At 40.4% G+C, this 27366-nt stretch overlaps 1 protein-coding gene across 5 annotated transcripts in view; it reads left to right on the top strand.

Annotated features, from left to right (window-relative positions):
• Positions 1-27366, top strand: part of KIAA1549 (KIAA1549 ortholog) — a 152174-nt gene that overhangs the window by 95134 nt on the left and 29674 nt on the right. For all 5 annotated transcript variants that reach the window (XM_069807507.1, XM_069807502.1, XM_069807503.1 and 2 more), the window contains exons 8-10: positions 2154-2299; positions 9777-9954; positions 12165-12349. In XM_069807507.1, the coding sequence (XP_069663608.1) occupies positions 2154-2299; positions 9777-9954; positions 12165-12349 (509 nt within the window). The remainder of the gene's footprint in view (positions 1-2153; positions 2300-9776; positions 9955-12164; positions 12350-27366) is intronic.

Below are 27366 nucleotides of genomic sequence, written 5' to 3' on the forward strand. Positions count from 1 at the left end.
AATAAATTCTAAAACCAAAGGCCTAGTGACCTGGAATATCTGGGAAATGTAATTCCTGTGTTTAGAATGAACTACTGCAGTTCCTTGATAATGCATACAAAGTAGTTTTTGTCTATAAAGCAGTTCACTCTTAGTGAGACAACTTACAGTGTGAGGCATAAAGTGTCTACTCTGCATGCTGTCAATATACCACATTGATTTTTAGGGTTTTATTTTAAATGAAAACGAAAATTTTATTTGTGTGGCACTTCCTACCAAAACATGCCAGGAATAAAACAATGAAAATAGATACATTCCGAGTATATGAGTTTCATCACATTTCATTGATCTCTTCTAATTTATTCACAGCAGATCCCTCCCACCCAAGTCTTCTGGGTGTTTTATTCTATAATTTACAGATACGCTTGAGCTGTCACATTTAGATTGCTCAAAGGCTGTTGAGGTTGCCTGCATGCTGTAGGTCCTTCCTGCTTCTTTTAAGCAGAAAGCCTGAGTGGTGACCAGGCTGTGCCTACCAAACTTGCTGTTAGGGTACAGATGCCCCACTGGATACACTTTTGTCTTCCCACAAAGTTCCCTTAGATCCCACAGTAAGAAGAGGGTTTTTCCAGCTCAGAAATCATGTCCCTTTGGGTTTTTCTAAACTTCCTGACTGCAAGATTTTGAAAGCCAATTGCAGCACCTTTTTTGCTGTGGAGGAATTTTTTGTAATCCTAGTTCTTGCAGGCAGCCTGGGAAGAGCTAGTATACTTTGGATGGGTCAATTCTTTCAGTGTGCATATTGTATTGTAAGGGTAATGAATCATGACGGAGGAAAATGATAGAATTTATGCACGTAAAGGTTTTTAATATTAGATTACCCAGATAAATGTTGGGATATGCAGTGTTCCCTATAGCTGTCCCTCTCAGTTGTAGAATAGAGTTCATGCTATTAAGCATAATTCATTGATACTGAAATTCAATACACAAGCAAGAACTGTCTTCTACTTGCTGCATATAATAGCCTTAGGCCACTGTCTGTCTATTTTGCTATTTAATTCTGAGATACTTAGTCTATGATTGAATTAGAAGACAGATGCTGTTGATCTCTGTGAGAAATGATGAAAATGTTTCCTTTTTCTGACATCTGCGGTGAAAATTTAGATGGAAAAAGTGCTTTTAATATTTTTGTTTTAAAAATTAAAAAAATAAAATTGTATTTAATGGATTTTATCTAATTGGATGGCTTTTTATTAAGCACCATGCTTAAAAAAATAAACATGAGAACACTGAAAATGGGACTTTTAAAAAATATAAACCATTTTAGTGGAGAGATGGAGGAATGAAAACTGAATTCTTTTACTGCAGTCATCAGTGAGTTGGTTTACTATCCTTTAGGGTTGTTTAATTAGGTCATTTGAATGACTATCGCTCCATTCACTCCACTTTTCTTTTACTGGATGCTATCTTGTTAGTGAAAGTCCACACTTTTTTCATGTTTCCTATGTGTTGTTCCTCAGGGATTCCTCTTGGCATTAGCTGCCCCAGTGACCTGGAGTACCTGGGGTTGGAAAGTGAAGTGGGCAGGGCTACTGACCAGTTTTTTTTGTGCTATGATTGGCATACTTGTTGGCAATCTTTGTTATCTAGGGCAGGTGTACTTGGAATACACAGCTTCATTCATGTGCTGCTGTTCTCCTGCTTTTTCTCCTTGATTGTGAGCCCTTGCCCTGCCCACTTCCACCTCTGTATCGCTTCTGAACACAACATTTTGACTGAAAGTAGTTGCAGCAGCCAATTTAGACCAAATCTTCTATTTTATTTGTTTTTAAACAATTCATTGAATGCTCAGAAGTTTATATTTTTTTAGAATTGAAACTGTTTTTTCAATATCTTGGGTCTGTCTAGCCTGGCTGAGGCTCCAAAAATGCCCTCTGCCCTAATTTTTTTTTTTTAAATTTACTTCTTTTAACCCTTTTCCCACCCAATGTCTTCCTTTCCAACATGTAGCCTCCAGCTGAACTGGGCAGTATTCCCATATGAATACAACCGGTCTTGAATTGTCTGTGAGCTGTCACAGGATGACTCAAAGCTGGTAACTGAAGTTGCAGGAAAGACAATGAAAAGTTTTACTAATTAATTTGTGTTCTTGGGTTACTTTCTCTGCAATGTAGTTCTCTTGGGTGTCGTCGACCAGCGAATTCAGGAGGAAGTGTTTCAAGCTGAGATGGAACGGAAACTAGCTCACCTGTTAAACGAGGCTTTGGTCAGAGGGCGGATATGGAGACGGGCCAGTTTTGCAGGCAGCAACATTGTGCAGGTATTAAGAGCTCAAAGTCAGAGGAAGAAATACAGGGTAATAAATTACTGAGTAAGTGAATATTGTCTAGATTTTGAGTTGAGAAAGATAACTCAAATGCACATATCACATTTAGCTAGTTGATGATGCTTGTGTTTTGTACCTAAAATATGGTTCTTTTGGATGGCTTGTTGTCTTTTAAGCTAAACATAACAAATGGAAACAACTGAGTATTTTAAGTGGCTACTAAAAAATTCGGATGACTTCTTAAAAACAATACTGAAACTTATTTTACCAACATCCTATTTTAAAAACTTGCTATCTTGTCTGACTTACATGAGGTGCCTAGCAGAAGGAGACAGGATGGTCATCTGAGTCATAGTAGTACTCTGCTGGAACAGCTACTTCACAGCTCTCTGTGGTGGTTTGGTGGTGGTGTAGAGATGTGAAATAGAATCATGTGCACCTTGATGCAGCAGTAGGGTAGCATATTCTACCCCTTAACTGCCTATTTGTCACAGTACTCCTGGTCACAGGAATGGCTTTCAAATAAGAATGATTAATCATGTCAAATTTTGTACAGATGGCAGCTTCTGCTATCTGGATTCCAGTGCTGCTTTATAGTTTTGTCACAGGTGGAATTATTCACATAATGTCCAAGAAGACTTGGATATTTAGTTTTAAGTTTTAATTTCTCACATGTGTTCTTTCTAGTCAGTTCAACAAACTGAAAGCTGAAATACTTTCTAATGGCTCATCATCTTAAAAATTACTTTTCCCAGCTAATTCATCGACAGTTGGTTTACCTTGCAGATGCCCTTCTAGTAGTTCAGACCTATTATCTTTATTTAATTTAATCCTACAGTTTTTGCTACCACTTAAATTTCCAGATGTTGGGATTTTCTTACTTTTGTTTTCCTGTCTCAGAAACATCTGTTTCAGTAATAGAGGTTTTACTTTATTTTAATTTTTTGCAGCTTTGAATTGCTGTAAATAGATGTGTGCTTCAGATCTTCTATTCCCAACACCTCTTATTGCACTTTGTTCTTTATGCCTCAGTCCTCCCTTTGCGTAAAAATTAAACAAATATTCCTTATGTTGCTAGCAAAGAAACCACAGCCTATAAAATGTGTATGTGTAGATTACGGTTTTATGGTTTTACATAATAAAGCTCAGGTAACTTATTTGTGCATGCACAAAATTACAAGCGGGTCCTTTTTAGCCAAACAATAGTATTTCAGAAAATGAAAATGTAGCATTTTTCTTAGGACTTTGTATTACTTACTGGGACATAAGATGAGGTCTGCAGCTTATGTTCCGAACAGCAGCGCTGCTCATTTATGCCACTTCATTAGTGCAAAGAGTCTGCAAACTGCTGTCTTTGGGCAGTGGAGCATTCTCTTAGTTACAGTCAACACATCATGCCATCCCACATGACACAGGGCTTCTCCAGGTCCTCGCAGCCCATGCTGTTAGATGGGGTTAACATCCTGTAATAAAGGAGATGCGTAAGAAGGAAGGCTGGAGGAGATACCTTGCTGCTAGGTGTCTGTGATAGGTGTCCTGCTTTCCTGCATGAGAACAGTAGGTACGTAGGTAGCTATGTACATAGCTTCTTGGTGGTTTGCTTTGGCAGGATGTTCAGGTGTATGGTAGGTGAGATAGCCTTAGAGGCCGTTGTGTGCAGCTGGAGTGATGCACCTGGTAGTGAGCTCCTAAGAGGAGGACGATTTCTTTCACGGATGCTCCCCTGTCAGTTGAAGATCTGGTCCGTAGCCATTTGCAATAAACTTTTTAGTTTTACTGCTGCTAATTCTATTCCTCATAGCCAGGTTTATAAGCTGTGTTTGAAGCGTGTTGTATATATGCATCTGTTTGTGTCTTCAGGGAGAGCTGTTAATGTTCTTTGTGCTTTATATTCACATTTTCCTGTATATATTTCTTGCACACAAAGCAGTGACTGCTATGTTAGTAGGCCACAATGAACTCAAAATAAGAACAGAAGCTGCCAGCCACACCGAAATGTTGGATACTTTTATTACCGGGACATGCATATATCCACGAAAGACTAGACACACATTTCACTTGTGTTGAGCCCCTATAGACTGGAGTTTTTCCTGAGGTGGAAGATATTTATAGTGTATTGAAATGTGACATTTCTAAGCTCTGTGGAAAATCAGGACTGTGGGTCAGAAGGTGAAGCAATTAGTTGTGAATGTTACTGCAGGCATATTAGTTTCCTTTCACATACTAAGAAAATAGAAGTGATACCTTGTGAGTTTTAGATTTCATTTCTGAAGGCATGTGTTAGGATCTAAGAATGTTAAAAATTACTCTTTAAATCTCGACACTTTGAATAAGAGCTCTGGACTATCTAGGGTGCTCAAATAGCATGCTTTCCCCTCTCATTTGCCTGTCTGTGCTGTAACAGGTGGCACTCCATGATAAAAAAAAAAAGAAAAAAAAGCCTATAACCATTAACTACAAAAAACCTCTGAAGCCTCATGCCTGACTGTTATACATGAGATAGTTCCATTCATTTTTGTGTGATGTTTATGTTTCATGGAGTAAGTCATATATATATATTTTAATATGTATCTGCTGTTGCCGCAAATTTGAAGGCACATATTTAACGTGGCTTGCATTGCATCTGCAGAGGCTAGACCCTATGCTATATTCTGTCAGTAGTTTACCATAATAACTCAATTATCATTAATTTTTTTGAGGAATTAAATGGCTTAATTGTAGTTTAAAAATACACCAGGAGCTAATACAAAAATATTAATTTTCCTTCATTTCAGTGTGCTTGGTCTTCTAAACCTAATAGAAAGTGAAAAGGTGATCCTACTAAGCGGCAAAAAGAACGATGTTCTGATTTAAAGAACACGTTAGGCGACACTTTAGTTGTAATGTGTGTGAGGAAGTAGTAGCTATGACGGGACATAATGACTGAACTGAGCTTTTCATTAAGGCAGAGGTTCATTCTCTTGGTTTTCTACTGACAGTTTATGTGTCTCTCCCAAGCGTGTAATCCGAGTAAAGGCCCAGTCTCGCTCTGTGAGTTTTTAGGTTTTTAAATAGAGCCTTTGGGGACTGCTGCTGCTTCACCTTTTCCTCAGAGGCATTTCGCCTCTCCGATGGCCACCCCAGGCAGAGGCCGGCCCCTCCGTCAGGTTGCCCGCAGCCTGTTCGTACCTCTGTTTTGGCAAGCCACTTTCTTGGCTGGCCAAGCCTCTGCAAGCCAGCAGAGGAAATGTCCTTAGCGTCGCCTTCAGCGTCCTGGCCCTCTCGGTTCACTTGCCAGTGTCCCCACCTCAGCGCGAGGAGGGTCTGCCGCAGCGGGTGAGTGTTCGGTGCGACGACAGCAAGTGCTGCCCTGCCCAGCCCCAGCCGGAGCACGTCAGGAGGAAGATGGCTGCCTGCGAGCGGCACCGCCATTTCCCGTCCTGACAGGTTCCTGTGAGAGCTTTCTCACACCCAGGACAGGTTACACGCGATGCCCGTTTCACATATGCTTTATGTCGTGTTGTCTGCTGAACTGTTCAGACCACAATACAGCTTGACTTAATGGCCTGGACATTAAAATCCTACTTTTAATAAGGTGGAAAGCAGAATCTTTTTTGATTATTTTTTTACCTCGGGATGAACGTAGTGAAAAAACGAAAATAATCCTTGTACGTGCATTTTGGAGATTGTGTGTGTGCGTGTTTGCTTGTTCCTAAGTAATGCTCCTGCCTTTGAAACCCTCAACCAGTTCACCCAGGAATTCCTTACTCCTGAGGGGCTGTTGACTGGGACATCCCACTGGCTGACTGACACTCTGCAAATGCCTTGTGAGCTTGCCCACCGCCTGGATTTCCCTGCTTTAAATTATGAACTAGATTTGGTTACCAAGGCAACTCTGTTCACTGACCTATGATATTCTCTTGAAAACACTTTTTAAATTAAATTTGCTGACACCTGAACACAGTTAAGCCTTTACTCTGTGGAGGTTAAATGCCCATCTAGTATCAACAAAGATGGTATCATTTATGTACACAGAAGTTGAATTAGTCTTTTTCTTTTTTTTTCTCATTTTCTGCCTACCATGTTTTGAAATTGTTGTATGTCCTCCCTCCCTATGTCATCCCTCACTGCCAAAGTATAAATGTTAAATGCTTAAATGCTTCTTTACACATGGGCTACTTGTTGGATGCCTGAAAAATACTGTTTCTGCCTCTGCTTGCATTCTTAGCACTCTCAGGGATAGACGCACCTCTCTAAAATAAGAGGCAAAACCAATCTGAAGCTGCACAGAGAGTATAATTTGGAGCAAAATGGCACAAAATTTAGTATACGGAAACTGTGTAAAAAATGGGCATGGTGCCTGTGTACCTCAATTTTATAAACAGACTTAAAACCAGTTCAGATCCAGTGTGCCATTCTCTGTGTTTCAGCAAACTCAAAGGTTAGTTTAAAAAAAAAAGTTTTTTAGTGAATAACTGTGAGAGACGTGAAAACTGAAGTACCGATATTGTCACAGTTGCTGTGTTTATGTACAAGTCTAGTTGTCTCGTAGTCACCTCAAGAATACCCTGCTCAGCCATCAGCTTTTCCAGAATAGAAATGCATAACCATATCCCCTTGGATTTGAAATTTTGTCTGCAGCTTCCCTCAATATGGTGTGAGCTGTCATAAGATAACTCTGTATTCAGAATGAATTATTTCAGATGAAACTTCCCTTAATATAGTGAGCTTAGTTCATCAGTACCAGCCTGCACCTCTACCCTCCGCTGAATTTCTTCATGCTCATTCCCATGTTCTCTATACTGTGCCAAAACACCTCTGGCTACTTCTACCTGTCTCCATTCTGACTGTTCTCACCCATCCCTGTTCCTCAGCACAGGGAGCCATACACTATTGTTTTGAATTCTGTGCTAAAAATTGTATTGTTTCAGTTGCAGCAACTTGCACTGGAATCTGGCCTCCTTCCCCTCTGCTCTTTCTAAAGGCAGCTGTGGAGAAGTTCCTTTTTTATCCCATTCAGTCAGCTTCTGACTGTTACCCTGTGTGTATAACACATATAATTACAGTACTTCTTGGATACTCCACAATGCCACAAAATACATGACAATTCAGTTTAAGAATCTTCTGCATTTCTCTGATTCTGTAGCTTTGCTACGCACAGAGAGGTTTCATAAAATTAAATGAAGAACCCATTGACTTTCAGTCCCATGTGGCCTTTCAACTCCTTCGTTCTCCGTGTGAGTTAAGTGCTACTTAGGAAGGGTTGGTCTGTGCTGAAAGCAGATACCAGTCCATACACCCTGCTGCTCTGTGCACTGAGGCCAGGCTGTGGTGAAGGCAGCCCAGCTGAAGCAGAAATAGAAAGCTGTGGGTATTTGTTAACTAATGATATATCTGGGTTCCGTGAAACCAGAGTCAGCCTTACAGCTGCTGAATATGTGTGTTGAAACCTTATTTATTGATACTCTTTTGTTACCTTCAGTCAGGGATTGGTTGCCCCTTAGCTGGTGGAGGAGTGAATAGCATTCGGGATGAGAAGCTGCATTGGTTAATGGTTCCTGTTAGCCAGTCTTGGTGTGTTTCAGAGATTTGCATGTTTTTCTGCTCTGTTTTTAGGTGTTCTGTTTCTTACATCAAATGTGACTGACATTGAACATTATTCTTTGCTTTCAGCTGATTTGGCCTAAAAGACTTTCATGACAACTGTGCTTTCTCTTTTCCTTTTTTTTTGTTTGTTTGGTTGGTTGGTTGGGTTTTTTCACTTTTATTATATACCTTGCTGTTACCACTTTTTTTAGGACATGTTGAGTTGATGTCCCCAAAGACCAGAACATCATCCCTGTTGAGCTAGAACATTGCACTGCTTTCTTTCAACGTGACTGTGCTGTTGGAAACTAGGAAAGAAAACAATATAAAGCTTTGCTTTTGTAAGCCTCAAACATGCAACCATTTGTGTGTTTGCTTTACTATAAGCCAATGGGCAGTGTTTGAGATTCTAATTTATTAAATATGTACTTCATAGTAAAGGATAATTCTAAAGGAAGCAAAATACATTGCTCTATTCGTGGCAATTCCTTCCAGAGCTCTTCAAACTCTCTTTTATATGATAGACTACCTCCTACTATTCATTTGGCCCAGTTCTAGGTTGAGCTCACCATTACATGTAAATGGTTAAACATAGGAGAGTTGTTATACATAAGATTTAATTTTACAGGAATTCAAAATTGTTACGTGATTCTTATATGCAATGTCGATGTTTGCTGGTTAGAGAGTATCTACAGGGCTTCCTCATAGTATGCATTCTTTTGATTATTAACATCTTTATAAGTAGGAAGAATTGCTTCCCACTGTCAAATACGTTCCTTTCTGAAGAAAGGTGGGTGCCAGGGGGAGCTGTTTGGAGGATGAAGGTGACTGTGCAGATGCTTTTGTTGAGGAAGAGCAAACAGTTCTATTTGAAGCTAACAGAATATTTGCCTGTGTAGCTGCTTAACGTTTGGATAAACTGGAACAGAGGTGTGTGTTATGAATAGCAAAGCAGAGTCAAAGTAGGTATTTAGAGAAGGGAAAAGTGCAATCACACTAACCTTTTCAGTAGCTCCTACTAACCAACAAATGCTAAAGGCAGTAGAGGCTTTCAGGGTGGCATGGTGTTGGCATCTTGAGCGTGAAAGCAATTCTCTTACTTCAATACCGGATCTGTATGTTGTCATGAAACAAACAGGAAAAAAAAAATATGGAAACTTCAGGCTTGCCATAAAAGTTTATTGTACAAGGGATCGCTTCCCTGGAAATTTTCCTTTCTGTTACAAAATAGGTGTTTCTATAAATTTCCCAGGGTCCTGGCGCACTTGGGTAGTGCTTGTGTAATTAGACACCGATACATTATTCCAGCAATGTTGTCATCCCCTGAAAGACTTCCACTCAGAATCTTTTGTGTAAGTATTAGGTGAAAATATCCTGAATTTTAGTTTGGAAGCAAATTATTATTACTGAATATTCACTCTGCGTATCTATGCTTGCCTAACGTTGACTTAAGCTCTTCTAGCGTAAGCGAACTAGTCTGTGTGCACGTTGCCTTTGCTGCACACAGTATTTTGGAGCACTACACATGGCACGTCTTCCCATCAGACTCCTCTGGATATTGACAATTTCCAAACTGTATCAGTTCACAGCAGTTACACTGTTAGTATAATATGATATTCTTTGGTGTCACAGATAGAGGGGTTTTCTTTAACAGCAATTGTATTTCTACGTCATAGTACAAGGTGGAATCTTCTTTATGCACTAGGGTTTGCACACAGTGACAATTAAGGCAGATACTGATGCCATCTTGGCAAAGCTGTTCCAAATGTTTCTTTTTAGATAAGTGTCCTTAAGGTCCAGGCCCTGTGAAGGGAATGGGGAGAGAGGGTAGGGACTGAAAGACCAAATGTATGGGAGCCCCAAATAAATACAACTTAAATGTAAAAGCTTTCCAACTTCTTTTCAGATTGTGAACGTGTCACGGTTAGTTGGTGTTGATAACCCTGTGGAGCTGATCTATTTTGTGGAGGATCAAGACGGAGAGAGACTCAGTGCTCTGAAGTGCTCAGACCTGATGAACAGAGTTGATATCCAGCGGGCTGCAATCATCCTTGGATACCGCATTGAAGGCACCGTTGCACAGCGTAAGCCCTATCGTATCCACACTGATGCCACCAAAGAGAAATAGGAGGGGTGACATCAGCTTTGGAGATTATGACACTGCACAGTGCCCACTGTTGCAGTGTTTTGTTCTTGGGATGCTGCAATTTTGACACTTTTGAGGAAATCAATTTTAGCAGTCTTGCAGTGAGCTATGTGGTGTTGCTTTGCTTCTTGAAGACTCTGCTGAACTTGGAATTGCAACGGGGTCCTTAAGTGCAAGCCTCACTGCATTTGCTTTAGTGCTTGTGCTAGAAAAACACTGTGCTAACTAGATACCTTCTTGCCATTTGCATCTCTTTCTGCTAGTCCAATGTTTCTTTACAGCTTATCTTGCTCAGGAGCTTGCACAAATACCACGACTGTGGATGGGAGGGTGTCAGTGTGAAATGGGTATTACCTTTAGCTGCATAATGGCAATGAAGTAGATAACACAAGTCAGTATTTTTTGTTTCTCTGAATTACCGTTTCTTTGAGTCAAAGATGTAGGCTAATGCTGGTTGGGGCGTTTTGAAGGGTATAAGCAAAAAGAAACAGTTTATTTCCTTCATTGAATATGATTGATCTTATTTTTATTTGTTTGCCCATCAGTAATATATTAAGTAATGTGATCTTTATTAAAAGATAATAAAAAAGTAATGTGATCTTTTACTGGAGACACATCAGAATAAATATAACAGGTAATATAATGACTTTATTCAGGAAGCTTGGTATATAAATAATTTGCAGTAAGGAGCAGACAGAAGACCTACTAAAAATTCCATGTTATGATTAAGAAAGAAACTTCAAAGTATTTTAAAAGAGTAACAGACATGTATATGATCTGCAAAATACCTCATTGATATGAATGCTTCATTACCTTTTCTGTTTTCTGTGCAATATGGAGACATGAATTGCACTCTACCACAGGATATTTTGCCAATAGAACAAGCATGCATCTGATTTTTAAAATTCTCTGCAGAAAGAAAAGAAAGAAAATAGTGGCAATTGCACCATCTGGATGTGTTTCTAAATTTTGTCCCTCATTAAAACAGTGGTTTAAAGATAGGTCAGTAGCTCATATACATCTGCTTAATATCTGTTAATGGACTGTAACATTGGCTAGACAGAAATGCAGGAATTGGCAAGAGTAAATACCCTTTACAAAAATGGTAGGTGTTGAACAAACTTCATGAAGTGTTTATAGCTTATTTTGCATGTTGAAACTTGTTATCTTTGACACATCATTAGAAAGTTCTTTTAAGAGGCATAGAATCATAGAAATTGTTTAAATGTTTCTTATTGGAAGAAACTAGACAAAAAGTTACTTTCATAACAGAAAATGTAATGTCATAAATAAGCTGTCAGATGTATAAAATATAAGAATTACAATATGTTCCTTTAATCTCTAGGTTCATCATTAGAATGGCTACTAATAAAATGATATATAAAAATAAGATTGCATAGAAATACTCTTTTTAACTTGAAAACATCATTTGAAGAAAGTATATCAGTTGGACTAGAAATGTATTACTGCTGTGGTTTTTAATCCCACATATAACCACTATGCAAAATAGAGCAAATGAAAGTTTGGTCAATTCTTCCAGTTCACTTTTTACAGGTATGACTGGTTTGATTACACTGTCCAGTGGTTTCGTCTTCTGTTTGCAGCTAAAGGATCTCACACGCTGCCAACGAAACAGAGAAAGGAAAAAAAGTAATTAAAAATGTGGAACTATACACCTTGGGAGGAGGGTCTTACTGATTTCAAATTGATTGTGATTATTGATGGGGAAGGTAACGAAATATATGCAACTAAAGAGAATAGGCAGCTGATAATACTGCTTAAAGCAGGAAACAGGCAATAATGTTGGAAAGTCCTCACCTTTGTTAGTGGTAAGTCATTTTTCTGGACCCATTTCACTACATCAGCTCAGGTTTGGGTTAGAATGATGTGGTAGAAGTGTTTTTTCATTAGGTTTTTAAGCACAGGTCTTCAGAAGGTAGGCCAGGACAATCAATCACCTGCCCCATGCTTCCTGAGCATGACATACCTTAACTTATAACTGGTATGACATTTCCTGTGATGTGCAGCTGGTTTCTGATAAATTTGTTAACTAGCATTTACAAGAACATAAAAATACATAACCTTGAAGTGTCCTCAGTTTAAAATATATAACCACATAATACTGCTGTCTTCCTCTTAACTTCACAGCTGTGGAGAAGCTGAAGGAGTCCACCTCAGAGTCACAGAATAGCAACCTATGGATTATTGTTGGTGTGGCAGTCCCAGTTGCTGTAGTGCTCCTGATTGTTATTATTTTATACTGGAAACTTTGTCGAACAGACAAACTGGAGTTTCAGCCAGACACGATGAGCAACATCCAGCAGCGACAAAAGGTAAAAGGGGAAGCTGTGCTGAGAGGAGCTTGAGTATTCTGAGCATAAATGAATGTGAGTGTCTAGGGAACACCTAGTATCCTTAAACAGCATGTGGAAACACAGTTTCAGAGCCTTCCAGTTTAAAAAGAAAAAGGAAAAAAGTCAAATGATAGTTGAAGTCAAGAATCCCATACTGTTTTATTTATTCTCCTAGGTATATGATACTGCATTAGATAGATACAACCTACTGAAATGTGGGCACTGAGGCTGAAAGGAACCTTTCTTTATCACTTCATTTCAAGGCCTTGGCTAGGACTGAATAAGAGGAAATGTATTGACTGTTAAATCACTGACCGTGTTTTCTGTAGGGGGCTGAATTTTTCTTTGGAGAGCTTCCGCTAAACTAATTTGACAGCTAAACTGCAGCATATGTCATGCTGGAAGTAGAATTTGCTAGAGCCTATCCTTGCTGCTCCGTGTTCTGCCGGCGCTCTTGAGTTGCCGTTGTGAGAGCCTGTTGCAGGACTAGAACTTTAATTAGTGGATCTCCATAAGACTGCATGGGTGAGCGTGTTGGCCAAAGTGTTGGAGGACTGGGTTAGGATGGTGAGAAATTCAGTAGTCTGTCTTTTTCCTGCCCAAGACTGTAAATTAAAAAATATGTGATTCAGGATTTTCACAAAGGATGTATTCAGTAAAAAGAGTGGAGAAGTGATTAAAGGGTTACAAATCTTACTTCTCCTTTTTACAACTGGAGAGAACTGGTCTGTGTGTCGGAGATGCTTTTTACTGACTATAACTTCAGATGTTTTATTAAAAGCAAAATAATCTGCCTGTCCTAATCCTGTGGTACTGTAATCATGTTCTTCTACTGTCACCTCGTGTTCAGTCGTACAGTTTTCTCCGTAACAAGCCTTGTCTGTACACCATACTCTCTTTCAAGATAATTAATGATGTGAAAGATGAGAGAAGCAGAAAGTGGTTGCACTTCCAAAGCAGTCAGAACAAATCAATAGTAACTTCCACTTGTCTTGTTGCTGCAGATTGAGTGTCAGAATTGAGGTCGGCAACAAGTGGTACCCTTTGATGAACTTCACCCCCTGGTACCTTGTCTCACCTGTGCTGTGGTAATACGTAACGCAGATTTTGATTGAAGAAGTTCCCCACAGTAGTTTCAGCTAATTTGAGAAGGGTCATACAAAAAAGGCAGGAGAGGATCATTACCCTTGGTACACTATTTCATCATATAACTTTTTGGTACCTCTCTGCTGTCGCAAGCTTTTTGTAAGAAAGCTGTTGGGTTGGGTTGGCTGTAAGGCCAGAAACACCTTTCATAGTTTTACTTTCTTTTGGGAGAATGGCTCCGTTGTTTTTCTCCACCGCTTCCACAGTGTTCCTCCTCTTAATTGTTCATGAGTCAGAAGCCTTGAACTTGTTTGTATGCAAGTCTCATTTCACTTCGCCTAGGGAGCCTGTCACTTTGCCTTCTTTAGGGAAGTCACTGTAAGCAAACTAGAAAGAACCAGTAAGGACGTCTAGTCAAATCCTTGTGCCAGTGGATGGCTTGTACTTTAATACTAAATGAGGTAAAGCAATAAAATGTGTCTTAAATTTTTATCACTTAGCACATCAAAAAACTGGCAGAATCTACTTTGAAAACCATTTTCCTCCTTTGCCCAAGATCCAGAATAAAAGTAGTACTCTGGCTTCCTTAGTAGCAGGCTGTCTTTGGGATTTCTTCATGTCTTCAAACAGTGGGTTGAAATTCCAGGTCAGAGTTGGGCATATTTAACAAGCACTGAAGACCCCAGTCAGTCACAACAGCATACAAATAATTAGGGACATTTGGTCCGGTCCTGCCCTTTTGAATTTTTTGTGGTTTTTATACTTTTTATTACAGTAAATGCAAAGAAATGATCAAAGGAATGAAATCTTGTGGTCAGGGGTTTAGGTCTGTAAATAAACTCAGTTTAAAAATGGACTCAGGCTCCCCCTTCCTCAACCCACCTGCAATTATTTCCATTCCCTCTTTACAGAGCTTGAGTTTGGTACCAAAGGAAAGTGAAGGGCTGTACTGCATCTCTAAATGGAAGGGTATTTAGGTTAAAGATCTGGGGTTTTCTCTTGGAATCAATATTTCATTGGTAAAAGCCATAAAGATGCATTTATAGTGCTAGCTCTTCTCACTTCCATTAATCTTTAAAAAAATTTTCTTTTCATGTAAATATAGAAATGGAATGTATAAATATCAAAGTATTTCATTAACATATACATGGCATATCCACACTGGAAATAGAAGATAATTCTTTTCAACCACGTAATAAGTCTACAATGTGTTTTGTACTTGAAAATGTGTGTTGGTTGGAAGATAAGAAACTGAGACACCCTTTTCTTGTTCAGATGAAATAGGATAGCGTACTGCACTGGTGGATCTCCAGAGGTATCACCAGTCTTTTTTTCAGTGTGTTTAATTAGCCATTTTAACATAGCAGACCAGTGGGCAGCATAATAATCTGTTAGAATTCACAGTAGCAGCTGATAGCAAATTATGTCACCTGTGACTTAAAAGCCTGGAACAAGGTTGGGAATGGTGTGAAGGGAAAGCCTGTTTGCTTCATGCTGCTGAGGAAAGACTTTGCCACTAAAAGGCTGGTTCGTTGAAACATCAAGAGAGAGAACTTCCGTAAATGTACGGTAATGCAGATTACGTAACAAAGACATAAGTTTTTCAGGAGCTTTTTATTCTCAGTTTAGAGTCTCTTTTACAAATTTGCATTCTCTTCAGAGAGATGCTTTAAAGATGCTACAAATTTTCCTGGATTCTACAGCCCATGTGTCATTCTAGTACCATCTTTTGTTTCTTCCTTCCTTTCGCTTAATTACTTAATTCTGGTTTTGAACTCCTGCTTTTTCCTAAATATTTTGTTATGCACTCAGACAATATAATTTAAGTTTTAATCTTCTATATGTAAAGGTTTAATTTTACAGAGTAGATATAATTTCTGTGTTCCTATGACCACCATTAAAAGTTAAGCTGCATGCCCTCACAGTCTACCTTCTGAGGAAGTAAACCATCACTATTATCTGTTGGTAATAAAACCCTACATGCCTTTCAGGTGTGCCCTGAGGTATGGCTGCCCAGGTACACCTTGGTGAGATAAAGATTGGCAGGTCGTGGCATTATGCAACAATTCAGTCATACGGGCCAGCGTATCATACCAGCACAGCTAACCTGCTTTGGGCCCTTATCTGCTCTGTGGACACCCTTTTAGAGTGTTTGGGTCATAGTCCCTCACTTGGGATGGTCAATAATAGTGTATTTGCCACTTCAGCAGGCATAGCTGTGTTGAAAAATACTCAGATCCTGTGATTGCAAACCCTTAGAAGTACCCAAGATTACATCTATATTTATGTGCCGTAGCAGCCCTGAAGCTGGGCTTGAGTCCAGGTTTCCTGCTTGTCCCCACCCTCAAGGCCAGGTCACGCTCAAAGACCTTGCACCCAAGTCACAGAAGGCAAAGGCAGGAACTGGGAGACTGAAGAGCCGCCCACCGCGGGAGAAGATCAGGTTTGAGACCATCTAAGGAACCTGAAGGTGCACAAGTCCATGGGATCTGATGAGATGCATCCACAGGTCCTGAGGGAACTGGCAGATGAAGTGGCTAAGCCACCATCCATCATATTTGAGAAGTTGTGACAGTCTGGTGAAGTTCCCACTGACTGGAAAAGGGGAAACATAACCCCCAATTTAAAAGGGGAAAAAAGGGAGATCCGGGGAACTACAGGCCAGTGAGTCTCACCTCTGTGCCCGGCAAGATCATGGAGCGGATCCTCCTGGAGACTATGCTAAGGCACATGGAAAATAAGGAAATGATTGGTGACAGCCAACTTGGCTTCACTAAGGGCAAATTGTGCCTGACAAACTTGGTTGCCTTCTGCGACAGGGTTACAGCATTGGTGGATAAGGAAGGAGCAACAGACGTCATCTACCTGGACTCATGTAAAGCATTTGACGCTGTCCTGCACAACATCCTTGTCTCTAAATTGGAGAGAGATGGATTTGGCAGATGGACCACTCGGTGGATAAGGAATTGGCTGGGCGGTTGCATTGTGAAAGAGTTGTGGTCAACGGCTTGATATCCAAATGGAGAGCGGTGATGAGTGGCGTTCCTCAGGGGTCGGTATTGGGACAGGTGCTGTTTAACATCTTTGTCGGCGACATGGACAGTGGGATTGAGTGCACCCTCAGCGAGTTTGCCAATGACACCAAGCTGTGTGGTGCGGTCGACATGCTGGAGGGAAGGGATGCCGTCCAGAGGGACCTTGAGAGGTGGGCTCATGTGAACCTCATGAAGTTCAACAGAGCCAAGTGCAAGGTCCTGCACATGGGTCAGGGCAATCCCAAGCACAAATACAGGCGTGCAATGAGTGGATTGTGATCAGCCCTGAGGAGAAGGACTTGGGGGTGTTGGCTGACAAGAAGCTCAACATGACCTGGCAATGTACACTTGCAGCCCAGAAAGGCAACCATATCCTGGGCTGCATCAAGAGAAGTGTGGCCAGCAGGTTGAGGGAGGTGATTCTCCCCCTCTACTCCACTCTGGTGAGACCCCACGTGGAGTATTGTGTTCAACTCTGGGGTCCCCAACATAAGAAGGACATGGACTTTGGAGTAAGTCCAGAGGATTGCCACAAAAATTAATCGGAGGGCTGGAGCACCTCTCCTGTGAAGACAGGCTGAGAGAGTTGGGGTTGTTCAGCCTGGAGAGGAGAAGGCTCCAGGGACACCTTATAGCAGCCTTTTAGTACCTAAAGGTGGCCTACAGGAAAGCTGGAGAGGGACTTTTTACAAGGGCATGTAGTGATAGGACAAGGGGTGATGGCTTTACACTGAAAGAGGGTAGATTTAGATTAGATGTAAGAAAGTTCTTTACTGTGAGGGGTGGTGCAGCAGTGGAACAGGTTGCCCCAAGAGGTTGTGGCTGCCCCATCCCTGGAAGTGTTCCAGGCCAGGTTGGATGGGGCCTTGAGCAACCTGGTGTAGTGGAAGGTGTCCCTGCCTGTGGCAGGGGATTGGAACTAGATGATCTTTAAGTTCCCTTCCAACCCAAACCATTCTATGAGTCTTTGATAGTATAGATAATAGCAAAGATAATGTTTGTTCTAAGCTGGTGACATGGGCAGTGTAGACTGTATTCAGCGAAGGGCTGTTCTGCAGATTGGATGTACCATGCCACTTTACGAGTTTTTTCTCTCCATCTGCCTTCTAGTTTCATTACAGGATTGGTGTTTTGCAGAGAGGGTGGCGTAAGGGTTCTTCTTGAAAAGACTCATAATATTATCTTCTGCAAAGAATATGTAGAGAAGGCCTGAACTCAAACAACACTAAGGGATGTTTTACTCCTGGTTAGTCTCCAAAGTCTGGTACTTCAGTGCCTTTAAGCAGAAATACATAGTAAAGAAAACTTTTATGGGAACTGATGCTAGCAAAACCAGGTTTGAAGATGAAGTAATAATAATAATAATAATAAAAAATCTCAAAGAGACTCTGATTAGCTAATCCATTGCTCTGCCTCAAAGCAGGATTAACAACACCTGAAAAATATTAGGTTACCTTTTTCATTCTGGAGATTAGATGGGAAAACATGTTTAGATCAAAGTTATTTGGACTCTTTTTAAACCGGGTATTAAGGAAGCAGGTCAGAGCACTGAATTTCTGTGCAAGATTCATTGGTCTGTGCAAGGATGATTCTTTTCAAGAGATGGAATGAAGGTATTTAAAGGGCACATCAAGTATTCATTACTTGTTCTGTAAGCCATAGCATCGTACTGGAAATTCACCTTGACATGATCTAGGTTGTTGCACTAGATAAAGGTGTCTTTGCTTTTGGAAGTAAAAGATGCATAAGTAGCATTTTTACATTACAGGATTTTCTCTCTTGCCATTGCCTTATATCCACCGCAACATCGTCCCAACCCGAGCTTTTTTTCTTGCAAAGGAGCTGTGCCTTTTGTGGGCAATAGAATTTTTGCCATGGGTTATTTTTCTTTTTCTTGAAAAAAATGGATAAATGTCTTTAATGCCCAAACAGTCTTTCTGCTCTGTACTGGACTACTGACATTTTTGTGTGAAAACACTGTCAACCCCTTTCCTCTTCCACAGAGAGTAAAAAAACCATTCTACATATTATCTGTAATGGAAACAGAGTTGGCAATATTATTTCTTTCTCTATGGACATCCAAAAATTAAAATGGAACCTAGTTCACTAGGGATTTCACTTTCCCTGCTGTGTACAAGTGTTTGGAGAAAAAAGTCAAATCCCTTGCTAGGACTTTTTAGAGGTAGTTTCAGCTCTAAACAGTTACTCAGGGAAAGGCTCCCTGCCCCAATGACAGGAATCTGAGATCTGTGGACAACCTCATTGATAGTTTATTTAGGTGGTCATGGATGTTCTCCTGCAAATGCTGGGCATGCTGAAGTCAGTGCCTTTGCAGTGCTAAGTTTGGGTGGCCTGCTCAGTTCCGAGTTCTTCCAAGGGCACATCCTAAAACCCTAGGGGGAAAAGCCTACTTCTCCAGCCAGAACTCGCTCCTTTCTGGAGCCCTCTGCATGCCACTATGGTTCTTAAAGGCCGCACATGTCTCTCTGGCTCAGTGTCCCTCCTGTGTGTTTACGCATGGGAGAGGTGGGGTGGGTCGGTCCCCACGAAGCTTTGGACAATGCATGCAGTACCGCACCTTCTCCTTGAGCGGTAGCACAGATAGTGCCAGAGCTGGAGGGCTGCCAATTTGCATCATGTGCCAGTAAACCTCAGCTAATGTGTAATCACCTGGGGACCATTACCAGCCCTTGCATGTCTGCTCTAATCTGTGCTGCTTCTGACAGCCAGCCAGACCTCCGTGTGTCACTCACAGTTACAGGTAATGAGTCATGCGTTCTGTAAGATATCTGAGAGGGCCTTGTGTGGATTTTTATTTCCCCCCCCAAGCAGGGATATCTGATATCTGAATCTCATGTGTCAGGTGTAACTTTAGACCTCTGAATTGAGAGTTTTGCTTATTATTGTGTATTCAGTAGACTATCTCTTGGATGTTCCCTGGATCAAAGAGGCCAGCCCTGCTGGAGGCTAAATACTAGGCTTCTGCTCCTGATATGAAGAATTCTTGTGATGTTTTGACATCCTGTAATGCTTTTGTTCATCTGTATAATGTCGAGGCAACAGCTCTGCATTGCAGAATAATTCCAGTCAAAAGAAGCGCATGTTAAGAAAGGCAGCTGACGCCAATCTTATAAAAACTACTTGAAAACTGACATGAGTTTCTGCAAGAGGTTCATGTCTGTGCCTACTGTTTGCATAAAAAATATCACTCATTTCTAATAGCAACCTTGACTGACTATCCAAAATGATGTCTTTTTGGAATTGGCATACAGGTTCTGCTTCAGAGTCAATAGCTGGATTCTAACAAGGAACACAATATTGAACATCTTAATTACTTCTCAACAATACATTTCTCTGATGGCAATTCCTCTGCAAGATCTCTTTTGTAGGAACTCTTCTTCTGTAATGAGGATTAACTATTCACAAATTGTAGAAATGAAATACCACACTTAGATTTACTGTGTATACTGATAAATATAAAAAGTAAAATGTCTCCATCTGCTTTTTTACAAACATTTGAGTAGCTGTCTTGAGGTCAAGACCAAAAGGCCAGCTAGCCCAGGTGCCACAAGCAAAAGCCTACAGAAGGGGAGAAGAACAGGGCCAGCACATGTGATGCTTTGCCTTGAGTAACTCTTCAGCCTCCAGTTATTTGTGTCTCAGGGACTTTCTCTAGAAGTGATGATGTTTAGCAACCCTCAACAGATTTCTCTTCCATTAATCTGTCCGGTCCTCCTAAACCCATCTGAGCTGCTGACAGGGACTTCCACAGCATGTTATATGAAGAACTGTGTCATCAGCTCTGGGGCCCCCAACATGAGAAGGACATGGACCTGTTGGAGCAAGTCCAGAGGAGGGCCGCCAAGATGATCAGAGGGCTGGAGCACCGCTCCTGTGAAGACAGGCTGAGAGAGTTGGGGTTGTTCAGCCTGGAGAAGAGAAGGCTCCAGGGACACCTTATAGCAGCCTTTTAGTACCTAAAGGTGGCCTACAGGAAAGCTGGAGAGGGACTTTTTACAAGGGCATGTAGTGATAGGACAAGGGGTGATGGCTTTACACTGAAAGAGGGTAGATTTAGATTAGATGTAAGAAAGTTCTTTACTGTGAGGGGTTGGTGCAGCAGTGGAACAGGTTGCCCCAAGAGGTTGTGGCTGCCCCATCCCTGGAAGTGTTCAAGGCCAGGTTGGATGGGGCCTTGAGCAACCTGGTGTAGTGGAAGGTGTCCCTGCCTGTGGCAGGGGATTGGAACTAGATGATCTTTAAGTTCCCTTCCAACCCAAACCATTCAATGAGTCTATGATTCTATCTTGTTTCATCTTGCTTTTTTCATGCCATCTCTTTGTCTTCTGTGATGCTCCCTAATCCTTGTATTGGAGGGGACAATGAACAGCTGATTCCTAGGCACTTGCTCCTTGCCAATCCTGACTTTACAGATCTCTGTCATCTCTATCATCTCTTTTTCCAGACAGAGGAGTTCCAGTTTTCTTATTCCTTCGTTTGAACTGGCCTTTGAACCAACTGCTAGCCTTTGAAAAAGCTGAACATTTTCTAATTCTTTTCCATCCTTTTTGAGAGGGGGAGACTAGAACTGAATATGCTATTCAAAATGTAGGTGACCCATGGATTTGTAAAGTGAGGTTTACATAGTGGCTACTTTTGAAAAGGAGTTAAACAAAAAGAAAAATAATCCATTTTCAAAATACAGATAAACTTTATACCATCCTAAACATAATAGACTGCTGAGACTAGATCAATACTGGGGAAATAAATTGTGTCTTTCCTAACAAAAGCTGATAGAGAGTTTACTGTAGAACTTGGCTATTTTGGGAACAAGGAAATGGGCCAACATCAAATCATTGTTGCCTCAGGTTTTAATGTTGCTACTCATTTGTAGCTTCATTTCAGCAAGCAGATTATTTCTGCAGTGTATGTGAATGTACTTTCTTTCTGTGTGCATTAAACCCTTTTTGGATAAATAAATATGTTTAAGTCACTGAACCCAACAAAATATCAGCACAAAAATAAATGAAAATTGCTGACCTATGCTCTATCTTAAAAGTCTGTTAGCACTTTTTTTCATTATTTGCAGAGAGGAAGTGTTTCTGGACTGTGTTGTATATATGCTCTGTCCAGATGGTGAGAGACATGTTGTGAATGTATTCTTTTGCTTCACAAGTTGAGAAAAGAGTTTCCTTAATTTATAATTTTTTTGGTGTGTTGTGCTACCTCTCTTAGAGGTTGCAGTTGATATCGGAATTGTGTACGTGGCCTTGGAGGAGTAATTGTTTGACATAACTGATGGACAAAAGACTGGTGGAACTGAGACACAGGAGTGACCTGTCTATCCTATAAAGTTGGTGATCTTTTTCTAACTAACTCCTGACACTTTCATCCAACCAGTGTGCAACGGAACCTCACCAAACCATGATTAAGATAGTATCCACCCTGCGGCATTTCTGTCTGAGAAGGAAGGCTAAAACAGTGTGATGCAGACACAAAATTCTGCCTGTTACAGCAGTTATCTCAGTAGCCTGTGGGCATACATGTACTCAGAGTTATGGGCTTTCAACAACATGATCCCTCTTGTATTTTGTGAAATTTACTGAGCTGTCATGGTAATATTAGTGTAGCAGGAAGAAACACACAAAGGAGAAGAGGGATGATGAAAATCCACGAGAAGAATCTGTCTTAAGAAAATATTTCAGAACAGGTGTCTTGAGAATTTCAGGCTTTATAAAGTTTTGTAAGTTTGGGGGTTTCTTTATTTGTTTTTAATCCTACTCCAGGAGCAAAATTCCTGAGGTGGTATTTTTTGTGGGATCCCTGCTTTACTTACTATTTGTATGGTGGTGAGCAGTAAACCACAGTTTTGACTTTTCAGAGGAGGGAGGGAGGACCAGAGGCTGTACACTAGCTTCTTCTGGTTTTCTCTGCCAGCGCTGGCTATACTGTGCACTACTTTTCCCCAGCTTGATGGTAGAAACCCATGCAACTATAAGCATGTTTCTTCTCTGCAGGGACATGTTTGCTCGACTGCTTTACCTATTCCCAGTAATGGTGATCGTTGACAGAAGTGTTGTTATGATGACAAATGTGACATGTAATTTGTATAAAGAGGTGCTTGGTCCAATAAGAGAAAATGGGCAGCATTGTGTACATATAGCTCTCTTTTTAGTCCTCAGATCTCAAAATCCTGCTTCTTTTTGAGATGAGGCTTCCATAGAGGGTACAGGTTGTAACACCGCTGTAATGGGAGGGTGATGGCATCCCACCTAAGAGGCAATATAGTGAACTGCCATTTCACATACACTTCTTTTTACATCTGAACACAGTAATAAGTGAAGGTATTTAAATTGAATTGGAGACATTTTTTGTTTTGGTGCTTAAAAACATTTCCTAAACCAGCAGCAGTGAAGGATCCCTCTGCACATTTCTCAGTGATGCTTAGTATTTTTTTTTTAAAAGTAGACCAGGAAAGAGTTTGTGCTTATGGCAAAAGTTGGTTGCATCGTATCCCATTTCATAGGGGAATTGTGTCAATGGTACAAAAAGACCTTGAGAAATACAGAAGAGTCTTTTTTCAGTATTTTGAGGGAGGCTATGGAGACGGAACTCTGCTTCTATGTGATCCTCTAATATGCTTTTTTCATCAACAAAGGTTTCTTGTGTCTTAGCTCAGATATGCATTATTGTTATTGAATCGCATGTATAATTTGTATGCATACTTTACAGGCAGTCCCTGGCTATGATCCCAAAGGGTTTTGTGTTGAAGGACAGCAATGTAAACAAAAATACAGAGGGTATGCTTATGTGGATAGGAGGTAGGAAAGATAGTAGAAGAATGAGCTGAATAGGAAAATGAGACTGAGAAAGGTTAACATGCCTCAGTACTTCTAAATTCTTATTTATGGGTAGATTGGTAGGTGGTTTAAATATCTCATTGAACGGTCACTGCGAACAATATGGATGAATGGTCTTTGTGGGAGGAAGAAGTAGGTGACATCTTGGATGGGATAGTAGAAGCATGGTGAAAAAAATGGATTAAAATCAAGACCACCCCCGCAAGCACACTAGCAGCTGCAAATAATTGTCCTTACTGGTGCATCATGAGGGTAATGCAGTGAATTCACACTTATGCTATGGTGCACTGGGAATACGGAGAAGGGTTTGGTGGTGTGAATCTCAGATTGTGGAAGGCAGTTTGTGATGTTTAATAGCTTTAAGCCGTCCTAAATCAGACTGACTTACATCTTCAACCCACATTCATTTTAAGAACACTGATTCTCATTGCCTTGCTGCATTTAAACCATAGACTTGAAAACATATTTTTTTTCTGTAAAGTTTCTTTATCCTGGTATTTTTGTAGCATTCCATGTGCTAGCATGTTAGTAAGGTCATAAGTCTGCAGGACTTCTTTACAGGTATTCCTGCCCTGTTCATAGATTATGTACTAACACTAAAGTATTATTTTTGAAATCATGCTTAGCTCCTTTGTGTCCTTTGAAATGTATTTTAACAGCCTCTGCTCAATGTGTCTATCTCTAAAAGGAACAAGGCAAGACTGTGGTATAAAATCAATAGAAAATTGTCTTAATACATTATTCTTCATATTATGTCCAAATTCAAATGCTGTTTTTACAAACTACAGGAAGAACTCTGAGTACCTGTATTTCTTCTCCTCTGCTTTCTGCTGAAATTATTCACTGACCTGTGTGTACGGTATTTACTTTCTTGAGAAAACAGATTGTTGACATTCCTGGTGTGTTTCTGCATCTAGCAAAACAATATATTGGCAGCCATGTTACATTTCGGTGACTGGAACAGTACTGGAACTATTAGCTGCTTTCATGGAATAAGTCTTGACCAAGGTGCACAGACTTTGTAGGCTTCTGCAGAAATGATTTGATTTTTCTACAAATTGAGCTTCAACTACTTTTTTTTTTTATTCAGTATGTAACAATAGAATTAAAGCACTGTCTTGACTTACCAATTTGAAATCATCTTCTCCTTAACTTTCAGCAGGTTCTGCATCTGTATAATAATGTAATGTTTTATGAATATGGTAATTTAGGCAAGTTCATTTTGGTGGTAAGCTTGAAAATAGTTTATCTTTTCCCTTTCACAAATATATACAGATAAAACAAACAAAAAACTTCTCTAACAACTTGCATTTAAAACAAGAAATCCTTGCTAATACTGATTTTGTGCAGGCTTAGGTAAAGGCACTTGAGGCTGGTAAAAAGAGGCTTAGTTTCAGCACCTGAACAGGTAGCGGTATCAGCACAAACGTACTCTTAAGAAGAGATTGTATTCTTTCCTTGGTGGTGGTTAATTTATGAGTAGTAGATGGCTGATCCACACATGGTATTCTGACTACCTGTCCTAAGATGAACAGAGGTTATCCAATCTGTTACACTATGTAACTTGCTATAAAGAAAAGGAATGTGGCAGGTGGCACACAGAAATTCATAAGGAAATGTAGGAAACCTCTTCAGTGTCTGGAACGACACTATTCCTTTGTTTTGCTGAGTCTGTGATCTGACCGTCTAGTCTTGCAGAAAGCAGAGTTGTGTTTCAGTGTCCTTCAGACACTTTTCACTGGAAGTGTAGGTTTTGGTTAGCATCAGTTCTCAGTTAAAGTCATAATGTTGCCATGGTCTAAGAGGTGAGGTATCAGAAGTGTAGATTTTTTTTAAGAAAACAAAGTGGGTTTCTGTCAGTGTTGTTTCTGCAGTAGTAATCATATCAGTATTTCCATTTCTCAAGTAATGGGTATTGTTTTTAATAAGTCATTTTATAAATTTTTTTGTTGAGAACCATCTTTTCATATTCAGTCAGGTATCACTTTTTTTGTATATGTGTTTTCACGTTATATTTTTCTACTATGTTTTTTCATTCATATGCACAAACATGCATATGTGCACATACATATAGTCTCTCATACTGTTCATATATTGGCTGGAGCTGCTAGTGACGACTTAAGCTTTTTTAGCAGGAAATATCTAGTAATGTTATTATTTGGCTGCACAGAACTCTGCAAGATTTGAACCATTCAGGCCAAAGATTTCCACTCAAGTATCAGTTTCATGCTGAATCTTTTTTTTTAAGATGGTAAGAAGAGCTGCTTCTTTCAAAGAATAAGGTTAAGAGAGAACAGCGTGCTCTGTCCAAATTTTAAAAATCGTTTTGGAGAAGCTCTAGTGCATATTCTCAGCCTTTGGGCATGCAAGGTAGGGAAGGAAGGGAAACAGAACCAGAAAGTTGTTTCATGTGAGGCAAATGCTTTTGGTGATTCTGTGGGGAATTGCCCATTTCTGACTAAGTTTTAAACCTTTGGGAAAATGTTTGCATGGGATTGACAGAGACTTGTTAGAGGTTTACCAATTAAATTCTCATAGGATTATACCTGTTCTGCAGATATAAGTTCTGTAGAGCTGTACATTAAAAGCTGAGAGGGGTTTTTTTTCTCTATTGCTGTACACAGAGGCCAGGTAAAGGAATAAGGAGCAATGAGCCTCAGGTTCTTGGATAGTGTAAACTGGAACTGGCAGCTGGCAGGCAGAGGGAGACAGGGGCAAGAGGGTGGGATGGAGAGACTGGTTCTGCCTGGCAAGGAAGAGGAAGACCGGATGAAGAGTTTACCTGGCTGCAGCTTTAGGAAAATAGAGCCACAGGTTCTGTGGTGCCTGGGGTGAATGCTTCTTGAGGCCTGGGATGCTGATACCTGAGACTTGCTGGTCCTCTGTTGCCAGCAAGCATCCATGAAATCCATTGGCAAAGTCTTAGCCAGCCTAGCTGCAGATGTGCGTAAAAGAATACATTCTTTCTCCTCTTACATTCCCTCCTTCTTTCACTACACATTTGCCAGCTTCTGCATGAAATGAGGTAGGTATCCTGGTTCTACGAATAACATATTCTACCCAACTTTTACTAACGGCAGAAGGCCCAGCCTATGCCAAGGATCCAGCAGGGTGGGAGCAAGCAAGAGGGTTCCTATGGAAGAACTGAATTTATGATTTTGTAATTCAAGGTTCCATTGCAACGCCTATGCACGAGAGGATCCAGTTCTGATTGTTCAGACCATCTTAACTGTGCCATTTCTTACAGTCTGAGTGCTTGTCTTTGCAATACTAACAGTCTTTAATTCAGCTTCTGTGTGGTCTGTCTGCAGATAAACATTTGTGCGTACATATGCTATGGTGTACATACATGTACACGTAAATATATCTGTTCCTGTAACTGTGCTTAGACGAAAGGTTATGTTAGACTGCAGCTAGGAATAAGACTATTAGAAGTTAAAAGATTAAAAATTTATATTTTTGCTGGTTGCTTTACTCCCCAGAGGGTTTACAAACCCAGTATGCCAGAGTTAACTCTAAGATATGTTGAAATGCATGCTTCGGACATGCAACAATCTTAATAAAACCATACTAGTAATACCAATATTGCTAGAATGTTTGTCTCTTCAGTTGTCCTTGCCCACCCCACCTGTCACACTATTCAAAAAACAGTAGGGACTCTGCAGGTCAAGTCAAGGGTGCTTAGGAAAGGGTAGAGCACCACCAAATGTTTTTGGGAAAGAATTGTGCCCAGCACGTGGTGAAGATTCTCATCATCTTTGGAGCAAAGGGGGCTGGAGGCAATGGAGGGGAATCGGGTGCAATAGAGGAAGTCATCAGCAGCAGGGCTATATAGGTATGAAGGTGGAGTATGAAAGGGTTAGAAGAAGGGAAACCACTGAAGGGGTTCACAGGAAGTGTCCCACACGGGAATATCTTCAAAGGGAATAGATATAATGTCAAACAGATCAGAGGTGGAGGAGGGGTAACTAAGAGGAGTTTCAGTAATCAAAGCGCTGCAAGCCGGCATGATAAT

This window comes from Haliaeetus albicilla, chromosome 19 (assembly GCF_947461875.1).
Source record: "Haliaeetus albicilla chromosome 19, bHalAlb1.1, whole genome shotgun sequence".
Taxonomy (NCBI): Eukaryota; Metazoa; Chordata; class Aves; order Accipitriformes; family Accipitridae; genus Haliaeetus; species Haliaeetus albicilla.